We start from the raw sequence: 12,786 nt of genomic DNA, 5'->3' as shown, positions 1-12,786 counted from the left end.
CACTGAATATTTACCTCTTAGTGACATCACATTTCACCAGTAAAATAGGGATACTATTTACTAGAGGTGAGTGAACAACTTGGCAGAAGCAATTTTGAAGAATTGTACCTTTCAAAAATTTGCTTCTGCATTCAGAAGGAGTAGATGGCAGAAAAGATGTGCTATTCACAGTAGTTCATTAATTTATTCAACTAAGAATTCTTTGTCAAAAACTGTTTCTGTGCAAATATTTGCAGTTTTTATGAGGTAGTTAATTATGTGGGTATCATGGTAGTGTTGTCTTCCCTGAATGGTTGACTTATATTATTAACCTACGCAAAAAATTCTGAGTTTTACTTTACCTCCAAGCCTCTTTTGTAGCCCTTCACGTAATTATTCATAGAGGTGTTTTGTAAACCTCTTCCCCTTCAACTTACCAACAATGTCAATGGGAAAGTAATTTTGTCTACAATTCTTGCAAATATCTCCACTTTCTTTTCCTGCGAGATAATCCTTAAGGTTGATTATCTTTTCCTTCAGATTTCTTCCCAAGATTCACTTTCTCAGTGACAACTACAAGAAATTGGTAAATCAATCTTAAAAATTTTAGGTTAGAAACAGAAGGTGTACTGGTGGCTTCATTTCTTTGCTTAATTTCAGATGATCTGGATTTCTAAGCCTTATAGAGGTAATTTGTATAATCATATGAATTTATCTTTGTGATCTTCTTACCTTCTTTTATCTGGCACACTTGCTTCTTTCACTTTGATTCAAACAATAATCTAAGCATTTGGGGTAAAAACTATACCCACTTGTCTAGTTTTAAAACACCCGGTACAAAGATTTTAACCAGTCTTACAATACTACTGGATAAGCCATTCAAAATGCTCCTCTGGTTGTTATTTTTGCTTTTTTTCCATTTCTGTATCATGTCTGTTATAATGGGATACTGGTCTGGGTCTTAGTCTTAGAAGTATAACCAGGGTAATGTTGGAAACAAGTACTGTTTCTTCTGAAAACAAATGCAACTTGACTGTAGTTTCTGAGTTGGTGTTAACCGATGAAGCTTTTCCTGATGACTTAGTACTAGAGGATGATCCCAGGACTGCAGAAGAATTGAATCAAAACTTTGTTTCTGATGCAATGAATTGGTAGACTGGTGGTGGTGGTGGTTGTTGTTGCTGCTGCTGCTGCTATTCAAGGTTTCTTCCAATCTATTAATTATTGGAATGCAGATAGACAGCTACTTAATGTTTTGCAGTTTATTTAAACGGTGAGATGTATAAGAGATCAATGAAGGGAGGGAGAACAAAATCTCTGCATAAGCAAAAAAGGTTTGATTAAAGAGGCAAGGACGTTAGTACACCATAGTTCACTTCAATCCTTTCTGAGATGCTCTGATTTAAAGAAAAATCCTCCTTTAGAGACTGTATAGGCAGGCTTGACTTGGCCTGTGATAGAGCTTGGGATCCATACACTAAGCTTAGATAATTTGCTGGCACAAGACCTGATGAGGCAAAGCCTTTGCTACACATCGGCTCTTATATTGAAAGACCATGTGGTGGCAATGTCAAGATTGCACAGTCTAGTCAGAAAACGCCACAGTCAGGATTTCATTCATCCTCCTTGTGGCATTGTGTCTCACTGTAAGAACATTCCTAAATGTCTAATATTTTCATGTTTCTTTTTGACTGTTCCTAAAACTGCCTCTGTCATCTTCCCAGCCTGTTCGCATTCATCCCTTGGGCAAAACTTCCCACCATTGCCACCTTGGTGCAGTCCAGCAGCAAGGACTGTTGACCCTCCCTGCCCTTACCTGGTCTGGTCCAGCATCACAGGAGCACGCAGGAAAGCCAGATCCGCTGGTCTTCCAAAATAATTGAGATAGGTAGTTGAGAGATAAGGTTGTGAGTAAAAACCTTCCCAAACCACGCTGAGCTGGGCAAAAGTTTGCACCACACAGGTAAAATCTGCAGTAGCTTTAGCTGCTCATGTTCAGTAACTGTCTGCTGAGCACACAAGCAAAGGTGTTTTGTTGCAAAGGTTTGAGCAAAGGTTTTGGCTTACTGCTTGCTGAAGTGTGACAGATGCTGACAGGAAGGGCAAAAGCAGGACGCTTCATACTCCTGAGTATCTGTTCCCTGCTCCAAAATATAGGAATGCTAAAATTCAGCAAGCAAGAGGAGAAAGAAACTATCTTTTACAGGAAGAACAATTTATTTTCCGTGAGCACAGGCTCATAAAAAATCCGTCTTGATACCTTATGCCTTGAACAATGTGAAGGACAGATGCAGTTTAAAACACCTTGTGTTGGGTTTGCGTGGCAAGGGTTTGGTAGCAGTGGGGTTACAGGGGTGACTGCTGTGGGAAGACGCTAGAAGCTTCCCCCATGTCTGATACAGCCAATGCCAGCCGGCTCCAAGAAGGAACCACCACTGTCCAAGGCCGAGCCCATCAGCAATGGTGGTAGCGCCTCAGGAATAACACATTTAAGAAGGGAGAAAAAAAAACCTGCTGGGGAACAGCATCTGGTAGAGAGGAGTGAGAATATGTGAGAGGAACAACTCTGCAGACACCAAGGTCAGTGAAGAAGGATGGGCAGGAGGTGGTCCAGGCACTGGAGCAAAGATTCCCCTGCAGCCCATGGGGAAGACCATGGTGAGGCAGGCTGTCCCGCTGCAGCCCATGGAGGTCCATGGTGGAGCAGATATCCACCTGCAGCCCATGGAGGACCCCATGCCGGAGCAGGTGGATGTGTCTGAAGGACGCTGTGACTCCATGGGAAGCCCACACTGGAGCAGGCTCCTGGCAGGACCTGTGGACCCGTGGAGAGAGGAGCCCAGGCTGGAGCAGGTTTGCTGGCAGGACTTGTGACCCCATGGGGGACCCACGCTGGAGCAGTCTGTTCCTGAAGGACTGCACCCCATGGAAGGGACCCATGCTGGAGCAGTTCGTGAAGGACTGCAGCTCGTGGGAAGGACTCACATTGGAGAAGTTTGTGGAGGACTGTCTCCCATGGGAGGGACCCCATGCTGGAGCAGGGGAAGAGTGTGAGGAGTCCTCCCCTTGAGGAGGAAGGAGTGGCAGAGACAACGTGTGATGAACTGACTGCAACCACCATTCCATGTCCCCCTGTGCCGCTGGGAGGGAGGAGGTAGAGGATTTGGGAGTAAAGTTAAGCCTGGGAAGAAGGGAGGGGCTGGATGAAGGTGTTCTAAGATTTAGTTTTTATTTTCTCATTATCCTACTGTGCTTTGATAGGTAAAAAATTAAATTAACTTTCCCCAGGTTGAGTCTGTTTTGCCTGTGAAGGTGATTGCTGAATGATCTCTCCCTTTCCTTGTTTCGACCCACAAGGCTTTCATTATATTTTTCTCTCCCCTGTCCAGCTGAGGAGGGGAGTGATAGAGCGGCTTTGGTGGGCACCTGGCATCCAGCCAGGATCCACCAGGATCCAGCCAACCCACCACACAATTTTAAAATAGGGACTTCACCTGGTTCTTAGGATTAGGTGGTAACATTTAGGTGAATAATCAGTACGAGTCAGATACCTGTCATGCAACATTTCATCCTAGGAAGTTATTTAATACAGTTATGTTTTTGAAAAGGGAATCTTAGAAGAGAAAGTATTAAGTGACCTCAACATCAGGTAAAATTGTCATCTCTGATATAATCCATTGGATTTTTTAATTGTCTGAAAGGCTGGGAGAAGGGGAGGGAAAAGTGAGATCAAAACTACCAAGCTGGAACATCAAATACGCAGCTAATGACAGAAAGAGTTCTTCTGACTCTCACCTTTTCTGACTAAAGCCTGGTCCCACACAGTACTGGAGCATCAGATTGGACAAGGAAAAGAGCCTGGTCGAATGCACTCTAGCTTTTAGCTATAAAGGCTTCAAAATTAGTCTGAGGGAGAAGAAGTGATACAATATATAGCACATTTGCATGGCTAGACACATTCCTATCCGTGATATTCACCACAGCATTCTGAGGGAGCACTGGATTGCTTTTTATTTACTTTTTATTATAGTTCTTCAATTTAAAAGCTACGGGGTACTGGTACATACATATTCTTGTAAAGCATTTACGGGTAGATTCAAAGTTGCAGAACTTTGTGCAAAATGATTTGCATTTCAAAGCAGTAGAGGTGGCTGGTTTGGGTGAGATCACACAGAACTATTAACTAATAACTTTAATGAGCTTTCTTAATTGCACAGCTGAACTTTGACTGAGGTTCTGTGTTGAAAAAGAGTATCAGCCAACAGTAACTTGACTCTTGACTTTGGACTTAAGAAACAGAGCCAGAGAAAGACAAAAAGGAGGTAGTTAGTTAATTTTTATTTTTTAATAAGGAATTCCTTAATATATTTCATTTCCCATAGTGTATCAAAGCGTGATAAATACTCCAGAAAGGTCAGGAAAACAATTTTACATGTTCTCATTTGCATTCAAGCATATAAAAACTGCCGGTTCATAATTATTTATTATTTTATTAGAATTTTTGTGCTAACAAGCTGTAATTTTAGAGAAGTACTCCACAGTGCAAGGCATAGTACAATCACAGAGCAAAAAGATATTTTCAGTTTATGTGTATGTATATATGTATACTTGTGTGCGTGCACTTTACTTTCTTGTATGTATCACAGTGAAGAAAAGTTGTACAGAGGGATGCAAAGGATAATAAGGTAATTCTGCAGATGTTTAGAGGGAATTCCTATAGTGGCAAAGGGTAAAGTATGTAGTGCTTGTTGTTTAAGCAGGAATGAAAGATGTCATGTTGAACAGTGACACTGATAGTTCAGGACAGTGCCAGTGAGGTTGCCAATTAATTAACATCCCACAAGTCTAAAGAAACGTGGGAAATCATTTTCCACTGCAAGAAATCATCTTGCAGTGAAAAATATCTTTTAATGGTATAATTTCATTCAGATTTTTAAACAGTAATGTTGTTTCATGGATGTATAATAATAAGCAATGTTGATCACAGTGACACAAAATACACTTTAGGGATGAAGATGTATCCTTTCAAAATGTTCTCACACTGAAGGCCCCAGGGATGCCCTGCTAGTGATGTTACCGGACATGTCCTGAAAATACCGCTTCAGATTCGTTAAATGCAAACTGGACCATATGCAATAGCTGGTCAAAGTTCACTGTAGGCTTCTCCCAACATTCACCTTGTCCTGCAAAGAGTCAGAAATCTTTACGTTGCTCATATCTCCTTTGCTAGACCTTTCTACCTTTTGTTCATTATTTGTACAGTGAGGTAAGGTTACATTTTTTGCATAATGAAGATAGTAATTTTTGCACAAAGCAGTTCAAAGCTAAGGGTGTAGTCATAGATGTGGTTAGCAGGAAGCATGGTACTATCATCTGGGTCAATGTAAATTGAAATAATCCATTTAATTTATGTTTTCTTCTAACCTATACTTATTGATCCAAGTAATCTTTGTTTTTCTGACTTGCGATTTAATATAATTTGTTAGTTTTCCTTATTGATGTGTAATTCACTCTAGCTTAAATCTCAGTTCTGAATCTTGCTTACCTGAAAGTGCATACACACATATGCACACACTCTTATAGATAAATGCACATCCATCTTCATCTGTGTGCACATGCTCTTGCAGAAGGCAACTGTTAATGTTTGAAGTGCTTTATTAATGCTACTTTTCTTTATGCCAGCCACAGTCAAAAAATCCTTTTATCATCTTTCACACTATCCATCTTCTACTTTATACTCCTCAGAAGTTTAAGTTACCAGGTGGCTTGGATAGCTGCAAAAAGCATTTCATATTTTTGCTATCTATCTAAAACGAACACTCCAGGGGTGCTTGTCTTCCACTGAACCTGTTTACTTTGTGCTTCATACATTAGGTGAATAAGGTAGGAAATGAATTCACTGCATGCTAGAAGTATCAGTATGAAAGCGCTAACCTCACAGATTGAGCTCTGAAAGTAATGATCAGAGCACCCGAAAGCCCCTTTGATCTGAATTCATTGCAAACACCTAACTCACAGACCCCTATAGATTTCCAGTTTTAACTTAGTGCCTAATGAAGTGAAGTTTATCTCTAAAAACCTTTGTCACAGCTGGACATAACTAGCAATAGTTACTTGCAAGACTACAACTTAAGGGGGAAACTAAATGAATCTCAGCAGGTTGTCCTTCTAGGACAAAGTTGAAATGTGCTTTTATAGGTAGTATAATAAAGAATAGTCTTCATCCAGGTCCCCAGACTACATTACAAAACCAGCATGCAATTTGTGTCGTATTGCTAGTCTCTGCATACAAGTGTCAGAGTGGAAAGAAGAAGCCACATCAGTCAAGAGTGAGATTGTTCCACTAAGTTATGAGAGGAGTAATATGTGCACCATTCATTTACGGTCAGTCAAAGAACACAATTTATATGCAGTTCCAAGAGAATTTATTGTTCACTCAATTTTTTAACAGTCAAGCACAACAGCTGTTTATTACTAAGTGCAGTCACAATAATGCTAAAGGTTACAATCCAAACCACCCATTTTCTGTTGAGAATTGTTAATGATACAATAAGATCAGTAGATCCAAGTGTCTGCTCTTTTTCTTACGTTGAGTCCCCACCCTTCTGATCATCCACACTCTGAGAGGGCAACCCTCCTCTCCCCAGCAGGATGATTTGGGGAGTTATCACATCTCAAGTTGTTTGGCAGGGGAGTACGGTGTTGTTGCAGCAGAGTTACTGATGGGAGTTTCTTCTTCATCAGTCTGGGGTTTACTCAATATTATTTTTATATGCTTCAAACAGCTTATTTGCTAAAATAACTGTCTGATTGCATCATAAATTTAGTTATACCTTATTTGTTTAAATCTATGAATCCTTCTCTGTGTACAGGAGGATTTCTTTTATGATACAATCCACATGACTGCACACAGATGAACAAAACTTGACTCAAATTTAAGCTGAAAACTTCTTAAGCACTAGCCAGATGATTCTCAAAGCCCAAAGATGCAGGTCAGGCAGTGAATGCCTGGCCATGCGGTAATTTTGTCATTATGGATAGGACCAGCTGAGCAATAGTCATCTGTCTAGACCTGAGAGGAAGTTACAGGCAGGAGTTATGTAAACCATTTTACAAGTACAACTAAAATGAAGCCCAAATTAGCCAATCTGGAAAAGGCCTCACAAGGCCTGAGGCACCTTGTAAGGTTTATTAACGTTATGAAGCCCGACTCCCAGTACTACCACTTGGCCTCACAGGAGTTAAGGCACTTGCATAGTCTTTGCTTGCAGTGTGCCTTACTCTGCAAGTCTCTCAGACACACCTTCCTTTGATGAGCACCTACATTATTCCTTTTTTTTTTCTTCTTTTGAAATGGGTTACTGAGTGTCTTTGTTCAGTAGCTACCCTTGAAAAAGTCTCTTGCCTTTGGTGACTAAACCTGTAAAGCACAGCCTTTGGAGAAGGCTGGTTAATGTAATAGAGGTTATCTTGTCTCCTACTATCCTCAGTTTTAACCTGAAGGCACGAATGAATAAATCTCTTACTAACTGTGATTTCCACAGAATCTGTTGTGCTTCTTTGGACATTGTGCTGCTTAAACACAGCCAGCTCATCTTACCTTGTTTTTCTCTCCCTCAGACCTAGTTTACATGTCTTGGAAGTACAAAGATGTATTCTGTAAACCCTTCTCAGGTCTTTGGTTCTAAAACTCACATAAAATCTCTCTGTGCAGTAGAAGCCAAGAATCAATTTGTCCTTAATACAAATTCTAATCAGAGATGCACCAGTTCTTCCTTCCTCATCTGAGCCATTGTGTATGTGTATGTGCGAACAAGGTCTGTCTATTTATAGCTGTAATGTATGCAATAAATGTTAAAAGGAATCTTTTCATTGTCAGGGAGCTCTTTTTCTTGAAGATAATACATCATTAAGGTTTGTCTTAAAACACTGACATGAATAGGAAAGGCAAAAGCCTAGTTTCATATCACCTCACAGAGGCCCAATGCTGTAAACTTATCACAAACGTGATTAGCCCTATTTGCAGAGTGCATGGTGTTTATCTCTGTGTTAGTTATAGCACTGTCTTGAGGAGACCCGCTGAGAGTGAGAAAGAATAAAACCTAACCTCCTTTACTGTTTGGAGTAGGAAAAGCTGTTTTGTCTCCTCTGACGTCTGGAGGGGAAATGCTGGATAAACAGATCCTTCGACAAGCCCAATGAGAGTGAAGGAAAATCTGCTTTTTTGTGGCTCTTGCCATTCACAATAGGTTTTATTGTTTTGTTTCAAATGAAAACACATGTGCCTGCTTTGAAATGGTACTGTAAAATTGGCAGAGATCTCCTTTTGCTGCAGACTTAACTTCTCCCCTTTCCCATCCTCATCCCCACAGGCCCGTGACGGAGGGTTAGACCGGATCAGTGGAGTCATGTGTCACACAGCTGTATCATGCTGGCAGCCATTCCTGGGTCTGGCTGTGCTGCTAGTCTTCATGGGCCCCACCATCGGCTGCCCAGCCCGCTGTGAATGCTCGGCACAGAATAAGTCCGTCAGCTGTCACCGAAGGCGTCTGATGTCCATCCCAGAGGGCATTCCCATTGAGACCAAAATCTTGGACCTCAGCAAGAACCGCCTGAAGAGCGTCAACCCTGAGGAATTCACGTCATACCCTTTGCTGGAGGAGATCGACCTCAGTGACAATATAGTAGCCAATGTAGAGCCTGGAGCCTTTAACAATCTCTTCAACTTGCGCTCCCTGAGGCTGAAAGGAAACCGTCTGAAGCTGGTCCCCCTTGGGGTGTTCACTGGGTTGTCAAACTTAACAAAGCTCGACATAAGTGAAAACAAGATTGTCATTTTGCTGGACTATATGTTCCAGGATCTGCATAACCTAAAATCCCTGGAGGTTGGGGACAATGATTTGGTTTATATATCACACAGGGCCTTTAGCGGACTGCTTAGCCTGGAGCAGCTCACCCTGGAGAGATGCAACCTCACAGCTGTACCAACAGAAGCTCTTTCTCACCTCCACAACCTCATTAGCCTGCATCTGAAACAACTCAACATTAATGCTTTGCCTGCTTATGCCTTTAAAAGACTGTTTCGCCTGAAAGACCTAGAGATAGAGGCCTGGCCCCTCCTGGATGTGCTACCTGCCAACAGTCTGTATGGTCTCAACCTTACTTCTCTGTCCATCACCAACACCAACCTGTCTGCTGTACCTTACTCTGCTTTTAAACATCTGGTTTACCTGACACATCTAAACCTCTCATACAACCCTATCAGCACTATTGAAGCAGGCATGCTTTCAGATTTAGTGCGCCTGCAGGAACTCCACATGGTGGGGGCCCAGCTACGTACCATTGAATCACATGCTTTCCAAGGGCTCCGATTCTTACGCGTGCTTAATGTGTCCCAAAACCTGCTAGAAACCCTAGAAGAGAATGTATTCCATTCCCCCAAAAGCCTTGAGGTCCTCTGCATTAACAACAATCCTCTGGCCTGTGACTGCCGTCTCCTTTGGATTTTACAGAGGCAACCCACTTTGCAGTTTGGAGGCCAGCCACCAATGTGTGCTGGCCCAGACAGTGTCAAAGAGAGGTCATTCAAAGACTTTCACAGCACAGCTCTTTCCTTTTACTTCACCTGTAAGAAACCCAAGATACAAGACAAGAAGTTGCAATATTTGGTAGTGGAGGAAGGGCAGACGGTGCAGTTGATGTGCAATGCTGACGGGGATCCGCAGCCCACCATATCCTGGGTTACCCCACGTCGGAGGCTGATCACAACTAAATCAAATGGAAGAGCCACTGTGCTGGGAGATGGCACCCTGGAGATCCGATTTGCTCAAGACCAGGACACTGGGATCTATGTTTGTATTGCAAGTAATGCAGCTGGGAACGACACCTATTCGGCCTCCATTACAGTAAAGGGGTTCACTTCAGACCGTTTCCTTTACGCCAACAGGACCCCTATGTATATGACAGACTCCAACGACACAAATTCCAATGGAACTAATGCAAACACGTTCTCTCTGGACCTTAAGACAATATTGGTGTCCACAGCTATGGGCTGTTTCACATTCCTTGGAGTGGTTTTATTTTGTTTCCTCCTTCTTTTTGTGTGGAGCCGAGGGAAAGGCAAACACAAAACCAGCATTGACCTTGAATATGTCCCTCGCAAAAACAATGGTGCTGTGGTTGAAGGGGAGGTTGCTGGACCACGAAGGTTCAATATGAAAATGATTTGATGGTATTCTGCTAGCAGTGCTTTTTCTGTGGCATTAAAACCAATTAAACCAGCCTGGCATGTGGAATTGCTAGGCAGAAGCAGCTTAATGCAGCTGTCACTGTATCAAAAGGTTACATGAAAATGGAAAGACTATTTGTGGTTATACAGCAGAGCCTCCAGACCTTGAGGCAGATATGTCAGGGCCTTTCATAGAACTGGTAAATTGTACTGTTTGCATTGCAAATATTGGCATTCTGGGGATATCAGCAATGAACTGCTGGCTCATGCTCATGGACAATTGTTCAACATTTTCTACCACTACAAAAAGAAAAAGAAAAAAAAAGCCTACAGTGTAGGATTTACATACTTAAAGAAAAAGGCACATTTGTCTAAAACATACTCTACAGTGAAATTTGTATCTATAGATCTCATTTGGTAAAACCTTGCATCATCCCTTCTAGTTGGTTCAACACCACAAAAAATTGGTAGTTTTTTTTAATCTACATCTATACTGTGTACATTTTAAAGCAATACAAATGAGAGGTTGTGCTTTTAGATATCCACCAATACTGACCCAAGTGTGATGTCACCCTCCTTTTAACTACCATCTAACCCAAATTAGACTCTTGTAGTTACCAATTAGAAATAACATAAGATATTTTTCTCCTCATGTAGAAGGCCAGAGATGAATAGTTGAGAGCAAAAACGCTCAGCTCTGTTGATCTTCTCTTCATATAAATATAAGGCATGTGCCTAGTTTTGATACAGAATGGAATATTTTTTATATCTGTGATATCACACTGGACCAGTTTACTGTAACATAGCCCTGGATCTGACCCAGGGAAGGCAACCCACTAGACATTGCTGGCATAGAGGAGTTGAGTTCTACCTTGAAGAGAGAGAGCTGGTTTTTTTAACCCTGATTTTAATTTCAAAGCTATTGTTAAAATGTTAATGTGTACTGGGCAAAAAGAAAGAAGATAGTACATTTTGCATACTCCTTGGGAAATACAGTCATCTTACTATTTATACAAGTGAATTAAAACATACAAACACTCTGCTACTAGGAATGAACTCTTCTCCAATGCCAAGTAAACTACGGTTGTCCATGCATAATATGGGGATTATAATACTAAAATAATGTTTAAAACATGATAGCCTCAAAAAGGCTAACATACTGCCAGAGATAATGAACCTCTAGCCACTGTCATTCTCATCTTGTATATTTGTAGATAACACATAAACGCAAAGCTAATTTCCAAGAACAGATTACTTAGCTATCCTTGATGCCATTTTAATAATTATGTGGTTATGTTTCTTTCAGGGGCAGTATCTTAGAGCAAGAGGGGCAAGTTTTTCCAGGTCTTAGGAAGCTTTTTTAATGGAGAGAAGATAGAAGTGGAATGTTAGTTCAGTACAAGTAACTTTTTTTTTAATGCCTTTAAGCAAATCCTCAAAAGCCTCAGAACTGAAACTTTATTCTTTACTCTTTATTGTTGATACCACTGTTCTTATTTTGAAATTCTTAGCAATGGGAAGATACAGAGTCGTTCAGCCACCTCTCAGTTTTCCAGCAATTGTGAGCCATAAGTTTATTGCCAAGTGGTTGATAACAAATACAATTTATAAATGATTGGCATAACCTGAAGTAAGGGTAATAATGACTACATACATGTTTAGCCAAAATGAATATGAAAATATTATAAGACAGAACATTCAGATTAATGTGATTTAAGAGCCTGTGACCGATCTTAAAATTAGATTTCAGCACTTTGAAACCAAAGTCAGGCTGACCTATAATGGGATGCAGGTGCTTCTAAAACTAATATCCACATTCTTTGGCAGAGATTTTCTAAGCAGGATAAAAATCTCCCACTCCTATCAAGGGAAATGTGCCAAAAGTTGTAAAATCCAGCTGCTCTCCCCAGGTGTACCCCTAACACAGCTGTAGGACGCAAGGCTAGGCAGTTTTGAGAATCTCTTTTCTTAGTGGTTGATCTTTGGTTGCATCGTTGCTCCATTTTAGGTCTCCAAACTGAGGAGGATGCAAGGATTGTTAGAATTTTCTTCAATTTAGTTGGTTTTAAGTTTTGAGTTGGATTTTCTTGCTTCCTTTTTTTTATGCTCTGAACTAGATAGTTGGAGATTGATGGAGATGCTTGAGACTAATCCTCTCTGTTCTATGACAGTTTGTAGAACATTAATAAAATGGAATAACCCCTGACTAAATTCTAACACCAGGGAAATTATTTTTGCTGATACAATAACCACCGCACTGAAGTCCAAAACTCTACTGTACCTTAATGTGGGCAGTTATAGAAACAAATGGGGATAAAACAAAGTGTTTCTGAGCTGCCCATTGAAGACATTTGCATGTGCCTTTCCCTTGTAATTGTCATTTTTTCAACTAGTAATCTATTGCCCCTGCAGTCATTTCATGTTAAGTGTTAAAATCAATGTTAGAAGCAAAAATTTTCCTAAATTCTAGACAGTTGCAGCTGATTGCTTCACATTAAATAACACATTAAAAAAAAAATTCTTACAAAAAAACTAGAAAAAATGTGCTTTTAGGATTAATTATGAATTGCTGAATTCCC

The 12,786-nt window shown here is 40.8% G+C and overlaps 1 protein-coding gene across 1 annotated transcript; it reads left to right on the top strand.

Moving 5' to 3' along the window:
* Window positions 1-8,387: 8,387 nt before the first annotated feature.
* On the top strand, window positions 8,388-10,208 carry LINGO2 (leucine rich repeat and Ig domain containing 2). The gene has a single exon (XM_050913463.1). The coding sequence runs from the start codon at window positions 8,388-8,390 to the stop codon at window positions 10,206-10,208; it is 1,821 nt and encodes a 606-aa protein (XP_050769420.1).
* Window positions 10,209-12,786: the final 2,578 nt, after the last annotated feature.

Source organism: Gymnogyps californianus, chromosome Z, assembly GCF_018139145.2.
Source record: "Gymnogyps californianus isolate 813 chromosome Z, ASM1813914v2, whole genome shotgun sequence".
Lineage (NCBI taxonomy): Eukaryota > Metazoa > Chordata > Aves > Accipitriformes > Cathartidae > Gymnogyps > Gymnogyps californianus.
This window is presented reverse-complemented; position numbering and strand designations above follow the sequence as displayed.